Below are 23,896 nucleotides of genomic sequence, written 5' to 3' on the forward strand. Positions count from 1 at the left end.
CATAAATGGTTCTGATCACTTAAATGTAAAATATGACACCACACAGATTTGTGTCTCCTATAAAATCATCCTGAACCTAAAATGAACACCGGACTGTCATGAATTAAATAATCAATAAATTATTTAAACATAATCTGCAGGCTGAAGCTGTATTTATTACTCCTGTTGGTTCTTTTCTTTCAGTAATTAACAGATTTAAATAGTCTATTTATGTCTTATTCTGTGACAATCAGACGCTGCTATAGATCTATAATCAAATGATAAAACATGGAGTAGTTATCAGCTGTTTTCCTTCCAGATATCAATATGTAGAAATTATTAGGTGACAGTTTAAAGAGTTAATTAATTTTATATTGTACAAACTTCAGAGATGAAACTATTACTTATTGCTTTCTTTATATTGATGACTGACTTCTTCATATTTAACATTGTAGTTTTTGTGTGTCTGTAATCTCTTCTTGTGAATTAAATTCTTCTGTCCTCACCAGGATGAGCTGAGACGTGAATGAGGGAAGTGAACTGCATAAAAAGCAGCCAGTACTTCTTTAAAGTTGTTCCTCTTCCCTTGAATGAAGCCGTGCTTGATAACTCCTCCCTCTTCTTCCTGCTCTCAAACACACAACAAACTCTCTCCCACTCTGAGCTCATATTTCCTTGTTCCCTCCCCTTTAGATCTACAATTGGACGATGGGTGTAACCAACAGGTAAATCAGTACAGAGCTGTCAGGCTGCTTTTACTACTGAGTCATATGTTGTTCAGATCAGAGCTCAGACCTGTTTCACTTATCAGGAAGTGAAACTCAGACAGTCATTGCCACTGAGAGCTGAAATGGCACAGAAAGGAGTTCAGCTCGACCAAGAAGCCTTCTGTTGTTCAATCTGTTTGGATATACTGAAGGATCCAGTGACTATTCCCTGTGGACACAGCTACTGTATGAGCTGTATTAAAGGATTCTGGGATGGAGAGGATGAGAGGAAGATCTGCTGCCCTCAGTGCAGACAGGCCTTCACACTGAGGCCTGTCTTGGGGAAAAACACCATGTTAGCAGCTTTAGTGGAGCAGCTGAAGAAGACTGGACTCCAAGCTGCTCCTGCCGATCACTGCTATGCTGGACCTGAAGATGTGGCCTGTGACGTCTGCACTGGGAGGAAGCTGAAAGCCCTCAAGTCCTGTCTGACCTGTCCAGCCTCTTACTGTGAGAATCACCTCCAGCCTCATTACAATGCACCTCCATTAAAGAAACACAAGCTGGTGGAGCCCACCAAGAAGCTCCAGGAGAACATCTGCTCTCGTCATGATGAGGTGATGAAGATGTTCTGTCGTACTGATCAGCAGAGTATTTGTTATCTGTGCTCTGTGGATGAACATAAAGGCCACAACACAGTCTCAGCTGCAGCAGAAAGGACTGAGAGGCAAAGAGAGCTCGAGGTGAGTCGACTAAACATCCAGCAGAGAATCCAGGACAGAGAGAAAGATGTGAAGCTGCTTCAACAGGAGGTGGAGACCGTCAGTCGCTCTGCTGATAAAGCAGTGGAGGACAGTGAGAAGATCTTCACTCAGCTGATCCGTCTCCTCCAGAAAAGAAGCTCTGATGTGAAGCAGCAGATCAGATCCCAGCAGGAAACTGAAGTGAGTGGAGTCATAAAGCTTCAGGAGAAGCTGCAGCAGGAGATCACTGAGCTGAAGAGGAAAGACGCTGAACTGAAGAAGCTCTCACACACAGAGGATCACAACCAGTTTCTACACAACTACCCCTCAGTGTCACAACTCAGTAAACCTACAGACTCATCCAGCATCAATATCCGTCCTCTCAGATACTTTGAGGATGTGACAGCAGCTGTGTCAGAGCTCAGAAATAAACTACAGGACCTCCTGAGGTCCAAATGGACAAATATCTTACTAACAGGGACAGAAATGGATGTTTTACTGTCAGAACCAGAGCCCAAGACCAGAATTGAGTTCTTAAGATATTCATGTGAAATCACTCTGGATCCAAATACAGCACACAGAAAAGTGTTATTATCTGATGGGAACAGAAAAGCAATATACACAAGTCAACAACAGTCTTATTCTAGTCACCCAGACAGATTCACTGGTTTTTCTCAGGTCCTGAGTAGAGAGAGTCTGACTGGACGTTGTTACTGGGAGGTGGACTGGAGAGGGACAGGAGCAGTCGGTGTAGCAGTCGCATACAAGAACATCAGCAGAGTAGGGAGCTCAAATAAATGTGAATTTGGATCTAATAACAAATCTTGGATGTTATATTATTACACTAACCGTTATGAATTTTATTTCAACAACATCTTAACTCCTGTCTCAGGTCCTTGTTCCTCCAGAGTCGGAGTGTACCTGGATCACAGAGCAGGTATTCTGTCCTTCTACAGCGTCTCTGAAACCATGACTCTCCTCCACAGAGTCCAGACCACATTCACTCAGCCTCTCTATGCTGGACTTTGTTTTTACTATGATGGAGCCACAGCTGAGTTGCGTAAACTCAAATAGACAAAAGTAATTCCAGGTGTCAGATCCTGTGTTTTTGATTTTTCATGTTTTTGTCTCCATGTTTTCAAACTGCTCAGAGTTCAGCTGTCACACTAATAGTGATTGTCAACACTTTTTTTAACTTTATGTATGTGTTGTTTAACTCATCGGTTTCTTTAATATATGTACATTTTTCATTTGTGTTTTAATCCATGCAGGATATCACTGCTCATGATGATGTTGCTTTTTTGAAAATTAAAATGACAAGTGAATAAGATAAATAAGAAATGGAAGTGATAAATGATTAGGTAAATTAATAAGTAGACAAATGTATAGAAATCAAGATAAAATAACAATTGCGCTGCCAGTCATACAGGATGCTTTAGACTGCTATACATTATGTTTCAAACAAAGGCTGTGAGAAAGTAAGTGGATGAATTAATAATCCCATTCCTGCCTCATCCAGGTAGGCAAGGAATGAGTCCTAGATAGCCGAACATTTATGTAATTGAGTTAATTCTCAAAAACCTGAGTCTTTCCAATTATATGACTGAAATCATGTGAATCGTCCACCTTTGAAAAGAAGGGGGAGAAGTTGATATACGTTACCTTATGATAGTCGGGAGGCGTACAGTAGATTGTGAGCAGCCTCCGGTTTGAAGGATCTCTTATAGGCCTTTGAAGAATAGCAGTCACATTTTTTTTGGGACCAAAGTCAAGATAAAGAGAGACAGAACCAGAAAGCCCCACGAGATCCAACACCTGTCACAGAACAGCAAGACAAAGGGATAGATCTGGTGTATATGATGATGTGAACTTCTCTTTGCTATAAATGTTAGTTTCATGTTATAATTATAATGATAATAATCAGCAAGTAGATCATTAATGATGTTCTTAGTACATAGCTGACATACTGGGTGGATGAAGTGGATCTGAATCTGAAATCACTGAACAGACTTTACTGATTGGATGATTGATCAGTCTCAAGCTTTACATAATCAATAAAAAAAAGTTTTCAAAAGTGAGAAAAGTCTTCTGTCTTCATCTCAGTGTTTCATTCAAAGCTTGTGGAGGAAATGTGAAATTATAATGAGAGTTTATTTGAGGCAGATTTCCTGCTAAAACAACACAAAGTACAGAGTTCATGTTCAGAGCAGACAAATGTTTGTTAGTCAGTCTCTGAACTTTCAGTATTTTAACTCTTTCAAGGTGGAGCTAATATTAACACCTTATACTGTTGAATAATCTATCATTTCTTTCTCACATTCTCCTTCAGTCTTTCTACTTACAGCTGCTGTGCAAATGATCATTAAACTAAATCAGCACAACACTGCCATCTACTGGACAATTAAAATATTACAGTCAGGTTGTAAAAAGGAACAATTGTGTTATTCTTCTTCTAGACATTGGATAATAAAAACATAAATTATGTGTTTATATTATGTTAAATATGTTTATAAAATACTGAATCAGGTTCTGTCAGCTGTCCTCAGAGTAAAAGCAACAATACAGAAGTGTAGAAATACTCCATTACAAGAAAAGTTTTTCTGCATGAAAATAGAGAGATGGGTGTCTGTTCGTTCATGGTTTATTACCTTAACATCGTGTAATGAAGTATTTGGAGTCCTCCAGCTGTGGCCTGGAAATCATTTTCCCTCCTTCATCATCGAGGATGTTGTGAATAAATTATAAGAACTCTAATAATACATAAATGGTTCTGATCACTTAAATGTAAAATATGATGCCACACAGCTTTGTGTCTCCTATAAAATCATCCTGAGCCTAAAAAGACATAAATAGTCCATTTGTGTCTTATTCTGTGACAGCCAGACGCTGCTATAGATCTATAATCAAATGATAAAACATGGAGCAGTTATCAGCTGTTTTCCTTCCAGATATCAATATGTAGAAATTATTAGGTGACAGTTTAAAGAGTTAATTAATTTAATATTGTACAAACTTCAGAGTTGAAACTATTGCTTAATACTTTATTTATATTGATGACTGACTTCTTCATATTTAACATTGTAGTTTTTGTGTGTCTGTAATCTCTTCTTGTGAATTAAATTCTTCTGTCCTCACCAGGAGGAGCTGAGATGTGAGTGAGGGAAGTGAACCGTATAAAAAGCAGCCAGTACTTCTTTAAAACTGTTCCTCTTCCCTTGAATGAACCCGTGCTTGATAACTCCTCCCTCTTCTTCCTGCTCTCAAACACACAACAAACTCCCTCCCACTCTGAGCTCATATTTCCTTGTTCCCTCCCCTTTAGATCTATCATTGGACAATGGGTGTATCCAACAGGTAAATCAGTACACAGCTGCTTTTACTACTGAGTCATATGTTGTTCAGATCAGAGCTCAGACCTGTTTCACTTATCAGGAAGTGAAACTCAGACAGTCGTTGCCACTGAGAGCTGAAATGGCGCAGAAAGGAGTTCAGCTGGACCAAGAAGCCTTCTGTTGTTCAATCTGTTTGGATCTACTGAAGGATCCAGTGACTATTCCCTGTGGACACAGCTACTGTATGAGCTGTATTAAAGGATTCTGGGATGGAGAGGATGAGAGGAAGATGTACAGCTGCCCTCAGTGCAGACAGGTCTTCACACCGAGGCCTGTCTTGGGGAAAAACACCATTTTAGCAGCTTTAGTGGAGCAGCTGAAGAAGACTGGACTCCAAGCTGCTCCTGCTGATCACTGCTATGCTGGACCTGAAGATGTGGCCTGTGATGTCTGCACTGGGAGGAAGCTGAAAGCCTTCAAGTCCTGTCTGACGTGTCTGATCTCTTACTGTGAGAATCACCTCCAGCCTCATTACACTGTTGGTCAATTTAAAAAACACAAGCTGGTCGACCCCTCGACGAAGCTCCAGGAGAACATCTGCTCTCGTCATGATGAGGTGATGAAGATGTTCTGTCGTACTGATCAGCAGAGTATCTGTTATCTCTGCCCTGTGGATGAACATAAAGGCCACAACACAGTCTCTGCTGCAGTAGAAAGGAATGAGAGGCAGAGAGAGCTCGAGGTGAGTCGACTAAACATCCAGCAGAGAATCCAGGACAGAGAGAAAGATGTGAAGCTGCTTCAACAGGAGGTGGAGGCCGTCAGTCACTCTGCTGATAAAGCAGTGGAGGACAGTGAGAAGATCTTCACTGAGCTGATCCGTCTCCTCCAGAAAAGAAGCTCTGATGTCAGACAACAAATCAGATCCCAGCAGGAAACTGAAATGAGTCGAGTCAACGAGCTTCAGGAGAAGCTGCAGCAGGAGATCACTGAGCTGAGGAAGAGAGACGCTGAACTGAAGGAGCTCTCACACACAGAGGATCACAACCAGTTTCTACACAACTACCCCTCAGTGTCACAACTCAGTGAACCTACAGACTCATCCAGCATCAATATCCGTCCTCTCAGATACTTTGTGGATGTGACAGCAGCTGTGTCAGAGCTCAGAGATAAACTACAGGACATCCTGAAGGAGAGATGGACAAACATCTCACAATCAGTGACTGAAGTGGATGTTTTACTGTCAGAACCACAACCAGAACCAGAGCCCAAGACCAGAGCTGAGTTCTTAAAATATTCATGTGAAATCACTCTGGATCCAAACACAGCACACACAAATTTGTTATTATCAGAAGGGAACAGAAAAGCAGAAGCAATGAGACAAAAACAGTCTTACTCTAGTCATCCAGACAGATTCACTAATGATACTCAAGTCCTGAGCAGAGAGAGTCTGACTGGACGTTGTTACTGGGAGGTGGACTGGAGAGGGACAGAAACAGTCTGTGTAGCAGTTGCATACAAGAATATCAGCAGAGTAGGGAACTCGAATGAATGTGGATTTGGATTTAATGACAAATCTTGGATGTTACATTGTTTCACTAACAATTATAATTTTTGGTTCAACAATATTCATACTCCTGTCTCAGGTCCTCGTTCCTCCAGAGTCGGAGTGTACCTGGATCACAGAGCAGGTATTCTGTCCTTCTACAGCGTCTCTGAAACCATGACTCTCCTCCACAGAGTCCAGACCACATTCACTCAGCCTCTCTATGCTGGACTTTGTCTTTACTATGTTGGAGACACAGCTGAGTTGCGTAAACTCAAATAGACAAAAGTAATTCCAGGTGTCAGATTCTGTTTTTTTAATTTTTCATGGTTTTGTCTCCATGTTTTCAAACTGCTCAGAGTTCAGCTGTCACACTAATAGTGATTGTCAACACTTTTTTTAACTTTATGTATGTGTTGTTTACATCATCAGTTTCTTTAATATATGTACATTTTTCATTTGTGTTTTTATCCATGCAGGATATCATTGCTCATGATGATGTTGCTTTTTTGAAAATGAAATGACAAGTGAATAAGATAAATAAGAAATGGAAGTGATAAATGATTAGGTAAATGAATAAGTAGACAAATGTATAGAAAACAAGATAAAATAACAATTGCGCTGCCAGTTATACAGGATGCTTTAAACTGCTATACATTGTGTCTCAAACAAAGGCTTTGAGAAAGTAAATGGGTGAATTAATAATCCCATTCCTGCCTCATCCAGGTAGGCAAGGAATGAGTCCCAGATAGCTGAACATGTATTTAATTGAGTTAATTCTCAAAAACCTGAGTCTTTCCAATTATGTGGCTGAAATCATGTGAATCATCCACCTTTGAAAAGAAGGGAGAGAAGTTAATATACGTTACCTTATGATAGTTGGGAGGCATACAGTAGATTGTGAGCAGTCTCCGGTTTGAAGGATCTCTTATAGGCCTTTGAAGAATAGCAGTCACATTTTTTTAAACCAAAGTCCAGATAAAGAGAGACAGAACCAGAAAGCCCCACAAGATCCAACACCTGTCACAGAACGGGGATACAAAGGGATAGATCTGGTGTATATGATGATGTGAACTTCTCTTTGCTATAAATGTTAGTTTCATGTTATAATGATAATAATCAGCAAGTAGATCATTAATGATGTTCTTAGTACATAGCTGACATACTGGGTGGATGAAGTGAATCTGAATCTGAAATCACTGAACAGACTTTACTGATTGGATGGTTGATCAGTCTCAAGCTTTACATAATCAATAAAAAAAAGTTTTCACAAGTGAGAAAAGTCTTCTGTCTTTATCTCAGTGTTTCATTCAAAGCTTGTGGAGGAAATGTGAAATTATAATGAGAGTTTATTTGAGGCAGATTTCCTGCTAAAACAACACAAAGTACAGAGTTCATGTTCAGAGCAGACAAATGTTTGTTAGTCAGTCTCTGAACATTCAGCATTTTAAGACTTTCAAGGTGGAGCTAATATTAACACCTTATACTGTTGAATAATCTATCATTTCTTTCTCACATTCTCCTTCAGTCTTTCTACTTACAGCTGCTGTGCAAATGATCATTAAACTAAATCAGCATAACACTGCCATCTACTGGACAATTAAAATATTACAGTGAGGTTGTAAAAAGGAACAATTGTGTTATTCTTCTTCTAGACATTGGATAATAAAAACATAAATTATGTGTTAATATTATGTTAAAGATGTTTATAAAAGGCTGAGTCAGGTTCTGTCAGCTGTCCTCAGAGTAAAAGCAACAATACAGAAGTGTAGAAATACTCCATTACAAGAAAAGTTTCTGCATGAAAATAGAGAGATGGGTGTCTGTTCGTTCATGGTTCATTACCTTAACATCGTGTAATGAATTATTTGGAGTCCTCCAGCTGTGACCTGGAAATCATTTTCCCTCCTTCATCATTGAGGATGTTGTGAATGAAGTATAAGAACTCTAATAATATATTAATGGTTCTGATCACTTAAATGTAAAATATGACGCCACACAGCTTTGTGTCTCCTATAAAATCATCCTGAATCTAAAAAGACATAAATAGTCTATTTGTGTCTTATTCTGTGACAATCAGATGCTGCTATAGATCTATAATCAAATGATAAAACATGGAGCAGTTATCAGCTGTTTTCCTTCCAGATTTGAATATGGAGAAATTATTAGGTGACAGTTTAAAGAGTTAATTAATTTAATATTGTACAAACTTCAGAGTTGAAACTATTTCTTAATACTTTCTTTATATCGTTGACTGACTTCTTCATATTTAACATTGTAGTTTTTGTGTGTCTGTAATCTCTTCTTGTGAATTAAATTCTTCTGTCCTCACCAGGAGGAGCTGAGATGTGAGTGAGGGAAGTGAACCGAATAAAAAGCAGCCAGTACTTCTTTAAAACTTTTCCTCTTCCTAGAATGAACCCGTGCTTGATAACTCCTCCCTCTTCTTCCTGCTCTCAAACACACAACAAACTCCCTCCTACTCTGAGCTCATATTTCCTTGTTCCCTCCCCTTTAGATCTATCATTGGACAATGGGTGTATCCAACAGGTAAATCAGTACAGAGCTGTCAGGCTACTTTTACTATTGAGTCACATGTTGTTCAGATCAGAACTCTGACCTGTTTCACTTATCAGGAAGTGAAACTCAGACAGTCGTTGCCACTGAGAGCTGAAATGGCGCAGAAAGGAGTTCAGCTCGACCAAGAAGCCTTCTGTTGTTCAATCTGTTTGGATCTACTGAAGGATCCAGTCACTATTCCCTGTGGACACAGCTACTGTATGAGCTGTATTAAAGGATTCTGGGATGGAGAGGATCAGAGTAAGATCTGTTGCCCTCAATGCAGACAGACCTTTGCACCGAGGCCTGTCTTGGGGAAAAACACCATTTTAGCAGCTTTAGTGGAGCAGCTGAAGAAGACTGGACACCAAGCTGCTCCTGCTGATCACTGCTATGCTGGACCTGAAGATGTGGCCTGTGATGTCTGCACTGGGAGGAAGCTGAAAGCCCTCAAGTCCTGTCTGACGTGTCTGATCTCTTACTGTGAGAAACACCTCCAGCCTCATTACACTGTTGGTCAATTTAAAAAACACAAGTTGGTTGACCCCTCCAAGACGCTTCAGGAGAACATCTGCTCTCGTCATGATGAGGTGATGAAGATGTTCTGTCGTACTGATCAGCAGAGTATCTGTTATCTCTGCTCTGTGGATGAACATAAAGGCCACGATACAGTCCCAGCTGCAGCAGAAAGGACTGAGAGGCAGAGAGAGCTCGAGGTGAGTCGACTAAACATCCAGCAAAGAATCCAGCACAGAGAGAAAGATGTGAAGCTGCTTCAACAGGAGGTGGAGGCCGTCAGTCGCTCTGCTGATAAAGCAGTGGAGGACAATGAGAAGATCTTCACTGAGCTGATCCGTCTCCTCCAGAAAAGAAGCTCTGATGTGAAGCAGCAGATCAGATCCCAGCAGGAAACTGGAATAAGCCGAGTGAAAGAGCTTCAGGAGAAGCTGCAGCAGGAGATCACTGAGCTGAAGAGGAAAGACGCTGAACTGAAGCAGCTCTCACACACAGAGGATCACAACCAGTTTCTACACAACTACCCCTCAGTGTCACAACTCAGTGAAACTACAGACTCATCCAGCATCAATATCCGTCCTCTGAGATACTTTGAGGATGTGACAGCAGCTGTGTCAGAGCTCAGAGATAAACTACAGGACATCCTGAGGGACAAATGGACAAACATCTCACTGACAGGGAGAGAAATGGATGTTTTACTGTCTGAACCAGAACCAGAGCCCAAGACCAGAGCTGAGTTCTTACAATATTCATGTGAAATCACTCTGGATCCAAACACAGCAAACACAGAGCTGTTATTATCTGAGGGGAACCGAAAAGCAACATATACGAGTCAACAACAGTCTTACTCTAGTCACCCAGACAGATTCACTGGATGGTGTCAGGTCCTGAGTAGAGAGAGTCTGACTGGACGTTGTTACTGGGAGGTGGACTGGAGAGGGAGAGAATTTCGTATAGCAGTTGCATACAAGAATATCAGCAGAATAGGGGGCTCAAATGAATGTGGATTCGGATTTAATGACAAATCTTGGATGTTAGTCTGTTACACGACTGGCTATGACTTTTATTTCAACAACATCAGAACCCCCATCTCAGGTCCTCATTCCTCCAGAGTCGGAGTGTACCTGGATCACAGAGCAGGTATTCTGTCCTTCTACAGAGTCTCTGGAACCATGACTCTCCTCCACAGAGTCCAGACCACATTCACTCAGCCTCTCTATGCTGGACTTCATCTTCTTTATGATGGAGTCACAACTGAGTTGTGTAAACTCAAATAGACAAAAGTCATTTCAGACTTCATGTGTCAGATTCTGTGTTTTTTTAATTTTTCATGGTTTTGTCTCCATGTTTTCAAACTGCTCAGAGTTCAGCTGTCACACTAATAGTGATTGTCAACACTTTTTTGAAAATGAAATGACAAGTGAATAAGATAAATAAGAAATGGAAGTGATAAATGATTAGGTAAATAAATAAGTAGACAAATGTATAGAAAACAAGATAAAATATTAATTGCGCTGCCAGTCATACAGGATGCTTTAGACTGCTTTACATTGTGTTTTAAACAAAGGCTGTGAGAAAGTAAGTGGGTGAATTAATAATCCCATTCCTGCCTCATCCAGGTAGACAAGGAATGAGTCCCAGATAGCTGAACATTTATTTAATTGAGTTAATTCTCAAAAACCTGAGTCTTTCCAATTATATGACTGAAATCATGTGAATCATCCACCTTTGAAAAGAAGGGGGAGAAGTTGATATACCTTACCTTATGATAGTCGGGAGGCATACAGTAGATTGTGAGCAGCCTCCGGTTTGAAGGATCTCTTATAGGCCTTTGAAGAATAGCAGTCACATTATTTTGGGACCAAAGTCCAGATAAAGAGAGACAGAACCAGAAAGCCCCACGAGATCCAACACCTGTCACAGAACGGGGAGACAAAGGGATAGATCTGGTGTATATGATGATGTGAACGTCTCGTTGCTATAAATGTTAGTTTCATGTTATAATTATAATGATGATAATCAGCAAGTACATCATTAATTATGTTCTTAGTACATAGCTGACACACTGGGTGGATGAAGTGGATCTGAATCTGAAATCACTGAACAGACTTTACTGATTGGATGGTTGATCAGTCTCAAGCTTTACATAATCAATAAAAAAAAAGGTTTTCAAAAGTGAAAAAAGTCTTCTGTCTTTATCTCAGTGTTTCATTCAAAGCTTGTGGAGGAAATGTGAAATTATAATGAGTTTATTTGAGGCTGTCAATTTTCTGCTTTCTTCACTAAAGCATTTTAACTCTTACAAGGTGGAGCTAATATTAACACCTTATACTGTTGAATAATCTATCATTTCTTTCTCACAGTCTCCTTCAGTCTTTCTACTTTCAGCTGCTGTGCAAATGATCATTAAACTAAATCAGCACAACACTGCCATCTACTGGACAATTAAAATATTACAGTCAGGTTGTAAAAAGGAACAATTGTATTATTCTTCTTCTAGACATTGGATAATAAAAACATAAATTATGTGTTTATATTATGTTGAAGATGTTTATAAATTGCAGAATCAGGTTCTGTCAGCTGTCCTCAGAGTAAAAGCAACAATACAGAAGTGTAGAAATACTCCATTACAAGACAACAAGAACAGTTTCTGCATGAAAATAGAGAGATGGGTGTCTGTTCGTTCATGGTTTATTACCTTAACATTGTGTAATGAAGTATTTGGAGTCCTCCAGCTGTGACCTGGAAATCATTTTCCCTCCTTCATCATCGAGGATGTTGTGAATGAATTATAAGTACTCTAATAAAATATAAATGGTTCTGATCACTTAAATGTAAAATATGACGCCACACAGCTTTGTGTCTCCTATAAAATCACCCTGAACCTAAAATGAACATCAGACTGTCATCAATTAAATAATCAATACATTATTTAAACATAATCTGCAGGCTGAAGCTGTATTTATTACTCCTTTATGTTGGTTCTTTTCTTTCAGTAATTAACAGATTTAAATAGTCTATTTATGTCTCATTCTATGACAGCCAGACGCTGCTATAGATCTATAATCAAATGATAAAACATGGATCAGTTATCAGCTGTTTTCCTTCCAGATATCAATATGTAGAAATTATTAGGTGACAGTTTAAAGAGTTAATTCATTTTATATTGTACAAACTTCAGAGTTGAAACTATTGCTTAATACTTTCTTTATATTGTTGACTGACTTCTTCATATTTTACATTGTAGTTTTTGTGTGTCTGTAATCTCTTTTTGTGAATTAAATTCTTCTGTCCTCACCAGGAGGAGCTGAGATGTGAGTGAGGGAAGTGAATCGTATAAAAAGCAGCCAGTACTTCTTTAAAACTGTTCCTCTTCCCTTGAATGAACCCGTGCTTGATAACTCCTCCCTCTTCTTCCTGCTCTCAAACACACAACAAACTCCCTCCAACTCTGAGCTCATATTTCCTTGTTCCCTCCCCTTTAGATCTATCATTGGACAATGGGTGTATCCAACAGGTAAATCAGTACAGAACTGTCAGGCTGCTTTTACTACTGAGTCATATGTTGTTCAGATCAGAGCTCAGACCTGTTTCACTTATCAGAAAGTGAAACTCAGACAGTCGTTGCCACTGAGAGCTGAAATGGCGCAGAAAGGAGTTCAGCTCGACCAAGAAGCCTTCTGTTGTTCAATCTGTTTGGATCTACTGAAGGATCCAGTGACTATTCCCTGTGGACACAGCTACTGTATGAGCTGTATTAAAGGATTCTGGGATGGAGAGGATCAGAGTAAGATCTGCTGCCCTCAGTGCAGAAAGACCTTTGCACCGAGGCCTTTCCTGGGGAAAAACACCATTTTAGCTGCTTTAGTGGAGCAGCTGAAGAAGACTGGACTCCAAGCTGCTCCTGCTGATCACTGCTATTCTGGACGTGAAGATGTGGCCTGTGATGTCTGCACTGGGAGGAAGCTGAAAGCCTTCAAGTCCTGTCTGCAGTGTCTGATCTCTTACTGTGAGAATCACCTCCAGCCTCATTACACTATTGGTCAATTTAAAAAACACCAACTGGTGGAGCCCTCGGAGAAGCTCCAGGAGAACATCTGCTCTCGTCATGATGAGGTGATGAAGATATTCTGTCGTACTGATCAGCAGAGTATCTGTTATCTGTGCTCTGTGGATGAACATAAAGGCCACGACACAGTCTCAGCTGCAGCAGAAAGGACTGAGAGGCAGAGAGAGCTCGAGGTGAGTCGACTAAACATCCAGCAGAGAATCCAGGACAGAGAGAAAGATGTGAAGCTGCTTCAACAGGAGGTGGAGGCCGTCAGTCACTCTGCTGATAAAGCAGTGGAGGACAATGAGAAGATCTTCACTCAGCTGATCCGTCTCCTCCAGAAAAGAAGCTCTGATGTGAAGCAGCAGATCAGATCCCAGCAGGAAACTGAAGTGAGTCGAGTCAAAGAGCTTCAGGAGAAGCTGCAGCAGGAGATCACTGAGCTGAAGAGGAAAGACGCTGAACTGAAGAAGCTCTCACACACAGAGGATCACAACCAGTTTCTACACAACTACCCCTCAGTGTCACAACTCAGTGAACCTACAGACTCATCCAGCATCAATATCCGTCCTCTGAGATACTTTGAGGATGTGACAGCAGCTGTGTCAAAGCTCAGAGATAAACTACAGGACATCCTGAGGGACAAATGGACAAACATCTCACAGGCAGTGACTGAAGTGGACGTATTATTGTCAGAACCAGAGCCCAAGACCAGAGCTGAGTTCTTACAATATTCATGTGAAATCTATCTGGATCCAAACACAGCACACACAAATTTGTTATTATCAGAAGGGAACAGAAAAGCAGAAGCAGTGAGACAAAAACAGTCTTACTCTAGTCATCCAGACAGATTCACTATACGGCGTCAGGTCCTGAGTAGAGAGAGTCTGACTGGACGTTGTTACTGGGAGGTGGACTGGAGAGGGACAGAATTTCGTATAGCAGTCGCATACAAGAACATCAGCAGAGTAGGGAGCTCGAATGAATGTGCATTTGGATTTAGTGACAAATCTTGGATGTTAATCTGTTCCATGACTTGTTATGTATTTTGGTTCAACAGCATCTCAACTCCCGTCTCAGGTCCTGTTTCCTCCAGAGTCGGAGTGTACCTGGATCACAGAGCAGGTATTCTGTCCTTCTACAGCGTCTCTGAAACCATGACTCTCCTCCACAGAGTCCAGACCACATTCACTCAGCCTCTCTATGCTGGACTTTGGGTTTATAATGATGGAGTCACAGCTGAGCTGCGTAAACTCAAATAGACAAAAGTATTTCCAGACTTCATGTGTCAGATTCTGTGTTTTTGATTTTTCATGTTTTTGTCTCCATGTTTTCAAACTGCTCAGAGTTCAGCTGTCACACTAATAGTGATTGTCAACACTTTTTTTAACTTTATGTATGTGTTGTTTAAATCATCAGTTTCTTTAATATATGTACATTTGTCGTTTGTATCTTTATTCATGCAGGATATCATTGCTCACGATGATGTTGTTTTTTTGAAAATGAAAGGACAAGTGAATTAGATAAATAAGAAATGGAAGTGATAAATGATTAGGTAAATAAATAAGTAGACAAATGTATAGAAAGCAAGATAAAATAACAATTGTGCTGCCAGTTATACAGGATGCTTTAGACTGCTATACATTGTGTTTCAAACAAAGGCTGTGAGAAAGTAAGTGGATGAATTAATAATCCCATTCCTGCCTCATCCAGGTAGACAAGGAATGAGTCCCAGATAGCTGAACATTTATTTAATTTAGTTAATTCTCAAAAACCTGAGTCTTTCCAATTATACGACTGAAATCATGTGAATCATCCACCTTTGAAAAGAAGGGGGAGAAGTTGATATTACCTTATGATAGTCGGGAGGCATACAGTAGATTGTGAGCAGTCTCCGGTTTGAAGGATCTCTTATAGGCCTTTGAAGAATAGCAGTCACATTTTTTTTGCACCAAAGTCCAGATAAAGAGAGACAGAACCAGAAAGCCCCACGAGATCCAACACCTGTCACAGAACGGCGAGACAAAGGGATAGATCTGGTGTATATGATGATGTGAACTTCTCTTTGCTATAAATGTTAGTTTCATGTCATAATTACAATGTTAATAATCAGCAAGTAGATCATTAATGATGTTCTTAGTACATAGCTGACATACTGGGTGGATGAAGTGAATCTGAATCTGAAATCACTGAACATACTTTACTGATTGGATGGTTGATCAGTCTCAAGCTTTACATAATCAATAAAAAAAAGTTTTCAAAAGTGAGCAAAGTCTTCTGTCTTTATCTCAGTGTTTCATTCAAAGCTTGTGGAGGAAATGTGAAATTATAATGAGAGTTTATTTGAGGCAGATTTCCTGCTAAAACAACACAAAGTACAGAGTTCATGTTCAGAGCAGACAAATGTTTGTTAGTCAATCTCTGAACATTCAGCATTTTAACTCTTTCAAGGTGGAGCTAATATTAACACCTTATACTGTTGAATAACCTATCATTTCTTTCTCGCATTCTCCTTCAGTCTTTCTACTTTCAGCTGTTGTGCAAATGATCATTAAACTAAATCAGCACAACACTGCCATCTACTGGACAATTAAAATATTACAGTCAGGTTGTAAAAAGGAACAATTGTGTTATTCTTCTTCTAGACATTGGATAATAAAAACATAAATTATGTGTTAATATTCTGTTAAAGATGTTTATAAAATGCTGAGTCAGGTTCTGTCAGCTGTCCTCAGAGTAAAAGCAACAATACAGAAGTGTAGAAATACTCCATTACAAGAAAAGTTTCTGCATGAAAATAGAGAGATGGGTGTCTGTTCGTTCATGGTTTATTACCTTAACATCGTGTAATGAAGTATTTGGAGTCCTCCAGCTGTGACCTGGAAATCATTTTCCCTCCTTCATCATCGAGGATGTTGTGAATGAATTATAAGAGCTCTAATAATACATAAAAGACTGTGTAAAGTGAATTCAGCCATTGTCTTCTAAACACATTAAATAGGTCATAAATGCATTTCTAAAAAAGGTGTAAAAAGTATTTCAACCATTTAGATTTGAATTGTGGAGCTAGGCTTCACAAACTGTGTTTCAACATTTCTGTGTTCAGGATTTAGTGATTAGCATAAACCCGCCCCTGCTGCTGTAGAGGTATAAATACATTCAGCACACACTACTACTACTACTACAGTCTACAGCTAGCTGAGTTAGCTGCCGAGTTAGCAGCCGAGTTAGCCGCAGAGCTAGCAGCTGAGTAAGCAGCTGAAAGCTCTCAGACATCGCATCCTTTCTGGTTGAGGTGGTGACTTTGATTGACAGGTGACACTTGGTAGGGGGCGGGGTTTCAGCGTTTGGAAGCAGAGGAAGATATATATATAGGCTATATATATAATATATTTGGTGATTTGTTTAATCATTCAAATTTTGGCAGGGTGGTTAACAACACACTTTTCTCTGGTAAGTCAAATTCAGTACACATATTTATTCTTACTTTACACGGACTTTAATAGTTCTGCTCACTTAAATGTAAAATATGATGCCACACAGCTTCGTGTCTGATATAAAATCATTCTGACCCTAAAAGGAACATCAGACTGTCACAATAAAAGTCAATGATTTATTTAAACATATTCTGCAGGCTGCAGCTGTTTTTATTACTCCTTTATGTTGGTTCTTTTCTTTCTTTCTAACATTTAAATAGTCTGTTTGTGTCTTATTCTGTGACAATCAGACGCTGCTATAGATCTATAATCAAATGATAAAACATGGAGCAGTTATCAGCTGTTTTCCTTCCAGATATCAATATGTAGAAATTATCAAGTATAACAGTTTAAAGAGTTAAAACATTTTATATTGTACAAACTTCAGAGTTGAAACTATTACTTAATGTTTTCTATATATTGATGACTAACTTCTCCATATTTAACATTGTAGTTTTTGTGTGTCTGTAATCTCTTTTTGTGAATTAAATTCTTTTGTCCTCACCAGGAGGAGCTGAGACGTGAGTGAGGGAAGTGAACCGTATAAAAAGCAGCCAGTACTTCTTTAAAGCTGTTCCTCTGCCTATAATGAACCGGTGCTTGATAACTCCTCCCTCTTCTTCCTGCTCTCAAACACACAACAAACTCTCTCCCACTCTGAGCTCATATTTCCTTGTTCCCTCCCCTTCAGATCTATCATTGGATGATGGGTGTATCCAACAGGTAAATCAGTACACAGCTGTCAGGCTGCTTTTACTACTGAGTCACATGTTGTTCAGATCAGAGCTCAGACCTGTTTCACTTATCAGGAAGTGAAACTCAGACAATCGTTGCCACTGACAGCTGAAATGGCGCAGAAAGGAGTTCAGCTCGACCAAGAAGCCTTCTGTTGTTCAATCTGTTTGGATCTACTGAAGGATCCAGTGACTATTCCCTGTGGACACAGCTACTGTATGAGCTGTATTAAAGGATTCTGGGATGGAGAGGATCAGAGGAAGATCTGCTGCCCTCAGTGCAGACAGACCTTTGCACCGAGGCCTGTCTTGGGGAAAAACACCATGTTAGCAGTTTTAGTGGAGCAGCTGAAGAAGACTGCACTCCACGCTGCTCCTGCTGATCACTGCTATGCTGGACCTGAAGATGTGGCCTGTGATGTCTGCACTGGGAGGAAGCTGAAAGCCTTCAAGTCCTGTCTGCAGTGTCTCATCTCTTACTGTGAGAATCACCTTCAGCCTCATTACACTGTTGGTCAATTTAAAAAACACAAGCTGGTCGACCCCTCAAAGAAGCTCCAGGAGAACATCTGCTCTCGTCATGATGAGGTGATGAAGATGTTCTGTCGTACTGATCAGCAGAGTATCTGTTATCTCTGCCCTGTGGATGAACATAAAGGCCATGACACAGTCTCAGCTGCAGCAGAAAGGACTGAGAGGCAGAGAGAGCTCGAGGTGAGTCGACTAAACATCCAGCAGAGAATCCAGGACAGAGAGAAAGATGTGAAGCTGCTTCAACAGGAGGTGGAGGCCGTCAGTCGCTCTGCTGATAAAGCAGTGGAGGACAGTGAGAAGACCTTCACTCAGCTGATCCGTCTCCTCCAGAAAAGAAGCTCTGATGTGAAGCAGCAGATCAGATCCCAGCAGGAAACTGAAGTGAGTCGAGTCAAAGAGCTTCAGGAGAAGCTGCAGCAGGAGATCACTGAGCTGAAGAGGAAAGACGCTGAACTGAATCAGCTCTCACACACAGAGGATCACAACCAGTTTCTAGACAACTACCCCTCAGTGTCACAACTCAGTGAACCTACAGACTCATCCAGCATCAATATCCGTCCTCTGAGATACTTTGAGGATGTGACAGCAGCTGTGTCAGAGCTCAGAGATAAAATACAGGACATCCTGAGGGACAAATGGACAAACATCTCACTGACAGTGACTAATGTGGATGTTTTACTGCCACAACCAGAGCTGAAGACCAGAGCTGAGTTTTTACAATATTCATGTGAAATCACTCTGGATCCAAACACAGCATACACATCATTGCTATTATCTGAAGGGAACAGAAAAGCAACATACACGAGTCAACAACAGTCTTATTCTAGTCACACAGATAGATTCACTGTATGGTATCAGGTGCTGAGTAGAGAGAGTCTGACTGGACGTTGTTACTGGGAGGTGGAGTGGAGCGGGATAGGAATTCGTATAGCAGTTGCATACAAGAACATCAGCAGAGTAGGGGACTCGAATGAATGTGGATTTGGACTTAATGACAAATCTTGGATGTTAATCTGTTACACGACTGGCTATGACTTCTATTTCAACAACATTAAAACTGCTATCTCAGGTCCTCGTTCCTCCAGAGTCGGAGTGTACCTGGATCACAGAGCAGGTATTCTGTCCTTCTACAGCGTCTCTGAAACCATGACTCTCCTCCACACAGTCCAGACCACATTCACTCAGCCTCTCTATGCTGGACTTTGTGTTTACTTTGATGGAGCCACAGCTGAGTTGTGTAAACTCAAATAGACAAAAGTAATTCCAGACTTCATGTGTCAGATTCTGTGTTTTTGATTTTTCATGTTTTTGTCTCCATGTTTTCAAACTGCTCAGAGTTCAGCTGTCACACTAATAGTGATTGTCAACACTTTTTTTAACTTTATGTATGTGTTGTTTACATCATCAGTTTCTTTAATATATTTACATTTTTCATTTGTGTTTTTATCCATGCAGGATATCACTGCTCTTAATGATGTTGCTTTTTTGAAAATGAAATGACAAGTGAATAAAATAAATAAGAAATGGAAGTGATAAATGATTAGGTAAATAAATAAGTAGACAAATGTATAGAAATCAAGATAAAATAACAATTGCGCTGCCAGTTATACAGGATGCTTTAGACTGCTATACATTATGTTTCAAACAAAGGCTGTGAGAAAGTAAGTGGATGAATTAATAATCCCATTCCTGCCTCATCCAGGTAGGCAAGGAATGAGTCCCAGATAGCTGAACATTTATTTAATTTAGTTAATTCTCAAAAACCTGAGTCTTTCCAATTATATGACTGAAATCATGTGAATCATCCACCTTTGAAAAGAAGGGGGAGAAGTTGATATACGTTACCTTATGATAGTCGGGAGGCGTACAGTAGATTGTGGGCAGCCTCCGGTTTGAAGGATCTCTTATAGGCCTTTGAAGAATAGCAGTCACATTTTTTTTAAACCAAAGTCCAGATAAAGAGAGACAGAACCAGAAAGCCCCACGAGATCCAACACCTGTCACAGAACGGGGATACAAAGGGATAGATCTGGTGTATATGATGATGTGAACTTCTCTTTGCTATAAATGTTAGTTTCATGTTGTAATTATAATGATAATAATCAGCAAGTAGATCATTAATGATGTTCTTAGTACATAGCTGACATACTGGGTGGATGAAGTGAATCTGAATCTGAAATCACTGAACAGACTTTACTGATTGGATGGTTGATCTGTCTCAAGCTTTACATAATCAATAAAAAAAGTTTTCAAAAGTGAGAAAAGTCTTCTGTCTTCATCTCAGTGTTTCATTCAAAGCTTGTGGAGGAAATGTGAAATTATAATGAGAGTTTATTTGAGGCAGATTTCCTGCTAAAACAACACAAAGTACAGAGTTCATGTTCAGAGCAGACAAATGTTTGTTAGTCAGTCTCTGAACTTTCAGCATTTTAACTCTTTCAAGGTGGAGCTAATATTAACACCTTATACTGTTGAATAATCTATCATTTCTTTCTCACAGCCTCCTTCAGTCTTTCTACTTACAGCTGCTGTGCAAATGATCATTAAACTAAATCAGCACAACACTGCCATCTACTGGACAATTAAAATATTACAGTCAGGTTGTAAAAAGGAACAATTGTGTTATTCTTCTTCTAGACATTGGATAATAAAAAACATAAATTATGTGTTAATATTATGTTAAATATGTTTATAAAATGCTGAGTCAGGTTCTCTCAGCTGTCCTCAGAGTAAAAGCAACAATACAGAAGTGTAGAAATACTCCATTACAAGAAAAGTTTCTGCATGAAAAGAGAGAGATGGGTGTCTGTTCGTTCATGGTTTATTACCTTAACATCGTGTAATGAAGTATTTGGAGTCCTCCAGCTGTGACCTGGAAATCATTTTCCCTCCTTCATCATCGAGGATGTTGTGAATGAAGTATAAGAACTCTAATAATACATAAATGGTTCTGATCACTTAAATGTAAAATATGATGCCACTCAGCTTTGTGTCTCCTATAAAATCATCCTGAGCCTAAAAAGACATAAATAGTCTATTTGTGTCTTATTCTGTGACAGCCATACGCTGCTATAGATCTATAATCAAATGATAAAACATGGAGCACTTATCAGCTGTTTTCCTTCCAGATATCATTATGTAGAAATCATTAGGTGACAGTTTAAAGAGTTAATTAATTTTATATTGTACAAACTTCACAGTTGAAACTATTCCTTAATAGTTTCTTTATATTGTTGACTGACTTCTTCATATTCAACATTGTAGTTTTTGTGTGTCTGTAATCTCTTCTTGTGAATTAAATTCTTCTGTCCTCACCAGGAGGAGCTGAGACGTGAGTGAGGGAAGTGAACCGTATAAAAAGCAGCCAGTACTTCTTTAAAACTGTTCCTCTTCCCTTGAATGGACCTTTGCTTGATAACTCCTCCCTCTTCTTCCTGCTCTCAACCACACAACAAACTCCCTCCCACTCTGAGCTCATATTTCCTTGTTCCCTCCCCTTTAGATCTATCATTGGACAATGGGTGTATCCAACAGGTAAATCAGTACAGAGCTGCTTTTACTACTGAGTCACATGTTGTTCAGATCAGAGCTCAGACCTGTTTCACTTATCAGGAAGTGAAACTCAGACAGTCATTGCCACTGAGAGCTGAAATGGCACAGAGAGGCGATCAGCTGGACAGAGAAACTTTCTGTTGTTCAATCTGTTTGGATCTACTGAAGGATCCAGTGGCTATTCCCTGTGGACACAGCTACTGTATGAGCTGTATTAAAGGATTCTGGGATGGAGAGGATCAGAGGAAGATCTACAGCTGCCCTCAGTGCAGACAGATCTTTGCACCGAGGCCTGTCTTGGGGAAAAACACCATGTTAGCAGCTTTAGTGGAGCAGCTGAAGAAGACTGGACTCCAAGCTGCTCCTGCTGATCACTGCTATGCTGGACCTGAAGATGTGGCCTGTGATGTCTGCACTGGGAGGAAGCTGAAAGCCTTCAAGTCCTGTCTGCAGTGTCTCATCTCTTACTGTGAGAATCACCTCCAGCCTCATTACAATGTTGGTCAATTTAAAAAACACAAGCTGGTCGACCCCTCCAAGACGCTTCAGGAGAACATCTGCTCTCGTCATGATGAGGTGATGAAGATGTTCTGTCGTACTGATCAGCAGAGTATCTGTTATCTCTGCTCTGTGGATGAACATAAAGGCCACAACACAGTCTCAGCTGCAGCAGAAAGGACTGAGAGGCAGAGAGAGCTCGAGGTGAGTCGACTAAACATCCAGCAGAGAATCCAGGACAGAGAGAAAGATGTGAAGCTGCTTCAACAGGAGGTGGAGGCCGTCAGTCGCTCTGCTGATAAAGCAGTGGAGGACAATGAGAAGATTTTCACTGAGCTGATCCGTCTCCTCCAGAAAAGAAGCTCTGATGTGAAGCAGCAGATCAGATCCCAGCAGGGAACTGAAGTGAGTGGAGTCAAAGAGCTTCAGGAGAAGCTACAGCAGGAGATCACTGAGCTAAAGAAGAAAGACGCTGAACTGAAGCAGCTCTCACACACAGAGGATCACAACCAGTTTCTACACAACTACCCCTCAGTGTCACAACTCAGTGAACCTACAGACTCATCCAGCATCAATATCCGTCCTCTGAGATACTTTGAGGATGTGACAGCAGCTGTGTCAAAGCTCAGAGATAAACTACAGGACATCCTGAAGGAGGAATGGACAAACATCTCACTGACAGTGACTGAAGTGGACGTTTTACTGTCAGAACCAAAACCAGAGCCCAAGACCAGAGCTGAGTTTTTAAGATATTCATGTGAAATCACTCTGGATCCAAACACAACACACACAGAGCTGTTATTATCTGAGGGGAACAGAAAAGCAACATACACGAGTCAAAAACAGTCTTATTATAGTCACCCAGACAGATTCACTTACTGGCATCAGGTCCTGAGTAGAGAGAGTCTGACTGGACGTTGTTACTGGGAGGTGGACTGGAGAGGGACAAAATTTCGTATAGCAGTCGCATACAAGAATATCAGCAGAGTAGGGAGCTCGAATGAATGTGGATTTGGATATAATGACAAATCTTGGATGTTATATTGTCACACTAATGGTTATACTTTTTATTTCAACAATGTCAAAACTCCCATCTCGAGTCCTGGTTCCTCCAGAGTCGGAGTGTACCTGGATCACAGAGCAGGTATTCTGTCCTTCTACAGCGTCTCTGAAACCATGACTCTCCTCCACAGAGTCCAGACCACATTCACTCAGCCTCTCTATGCTGGACTTTGGCTTGTCTATGATGGAGTCACAGCTGAGTTGTGTAAACTCAAATAGACAAAAGTAATTTCAGACTTCATGTGTCAGATTCTGTGTTTTTTTAATTTTTCATGGTTTTGTCTCCATGTTTTCAAACTGCTCAGAGTTCAGCTGTCACACTAATAGTGATTGTCAACACTTTTTTGAAAATGAAATGACAAGTGAATAAGATAAATAAGAAATGGAAGTGATAAATGATTAGGTAAATAAATAAGTAGACAAATGTATAGAAAACAAGATAAAATATTAATTGCGCTGCCAGTCATACAGGATGCTTTAGACTGCTTTACATTGTGTTTTAAACAAAGGCTGTGAGAAAGTAAGTGGATGAATTAATAATCCCATTCCTGCCTCATCCAGGTAGGCAAGGAATGAGTCCCAGATAGCCGAACATTTATTTAATTTA

At 40.1% G+C, this 23,896-nt stretch overlaps 7 protein-coding genes across 9 annotated transcripts in view; all 7 read left to right on the forward strand.

Moving 5' to 3' along the window:
* The window catches only part of LOC128377179 (tripartite motif-containing protein 16-like protein), a 30,618-nt gene extending 15,799 nt beyond the window's left edge, over positions 1 to 14,819 (forward strand). Inside the window, exon 2 of one of the 2 annotated variants that reach the window (XM_053337091.1) lies at positions 14,712 to 14,819. The gene's annotated coding sequence lies outside the window, so the exon portion shown is untranslated. Of the gene's footprint in view, positions 1 to 10,675; positions 10,694 to 14,711 lie in introns of those variants that run through there. The other variant, XM_053337092.1, reaches the window with a different exon arrangement.
* LOC128377475 (tripartite motif-containing protein 16-like) lies at positions 830 to 2,503 on the forward strand. The gene has a single exon (XM_053337425.1). It carries the CDS (start codon positions 830 to 832, stop codon positions 2,501 to 2,503), a length of 1,674 nt encoding a protein of 557 aa, XP_053193400.1.
* On the forward strand, positions 4,873 to 6,589 carry LOC128377174 (tripartite motif-containing protein 16-like). The gene has a single exon (XM_053337084.1). It carries the CDS (start codon positions 4,901 to 4,903, stop codon positions 6,587 to 6,589), a length of 1,689 nt encoding a protein of 562 aa, XP_053193059.1. The 5' UTR covers positions 4,873 to 4,900.
* Positions 6,707 to 10,659, forward strand: LOC128377176 (tripartite motif-containing protein 16-like). Of its 2 annotated transcripts, XM_053337088.1 has the most exons (2): positions 6,707 to 6,725; positions 8,978 to 10,659. In XM_053337088.1, exons 1-2 carry the CDS (start codon positions 6,719 to 6,721, stop codon positions 10,657 to 10,659), a joined length of 1,689 nt encoding a protein of 562 aa, XP_053193063.1. In that variant the 5' UTR covers positions 6,707 to 6,718. The 2 variants fall into 2 exon arrangements, with proteins under 2 accessions (XP_053193063.1, XP_053193062.1); XM_053337087.1 differs by lacking the exon at positions 6,707 to 6,725 and having other exon boundaries at positions 8,977 to 10,659.
* On the forward strand, positions 13,010 to 14,695 carry LOC128377187 (tripartite motif-containing protein 16-like). Its single transcript, XM_053337101.1, has one exon. The coding sequence runs from the start codon at positions 13,025 to 13,027 to the stop codon at positions 14,693 to 14,695; it is 1,671 nt and encodes a 556-aa protein (XP_053193076.1). The 5' UTR covers positions 13,010 to 13,024.
* A 2,923-nt stretch (positions 14,820 to 17,742) lies between the features above and the next one.
* LOC128377186 (tripartite motif-containing protein 16-like) lies at positions 17,743 to 19,428 on the forward strand. Its single transcript, XM_053337100.1, has one exon. It carries the CDS (start codon positions 17,758 to 17,760, stop codon positions 19,426 to 19,428), a length of 1,671 nt encoding a protein of 556 aa, XP_053193075.1. The 5' UTR covers positions 17,743 to 17,757.
* Positions 19,429 to 21,773: 2,345 nt separating this feature from the next.
* LOC128377184 (tripartite motif-containing protein 16-like) lies at positions 21,774 to 23,508 on the forward strand. The gene has a single exon (XM_053337098.1). It carries the CDS (start codon positions 21,829 to 21,831, stop codon positions 23,506 to 23,508), a length of 1,680 nt encoding a protein of 559 aa, XP_053193073.1. The 5' UTR covers positions 21,774 to 21,828.
* The last annotated feature ends 388 nt before the right edge of the window (positions 23,509 to 23,896 follow it).

Source organism: Scomber japonicus, chromosome 17, assembly GCF_027409825.1.
Source record: "Scomber japonicus isolate fScoJap1 chromosome 17, fScoJap1.pri, whole genome shotgun sequence".
NCBI lineage: Eukaryota > Metazoa > Chordata > Actinopteri > Scombriformes > Scombridae > Scomber > Scomber japonicus.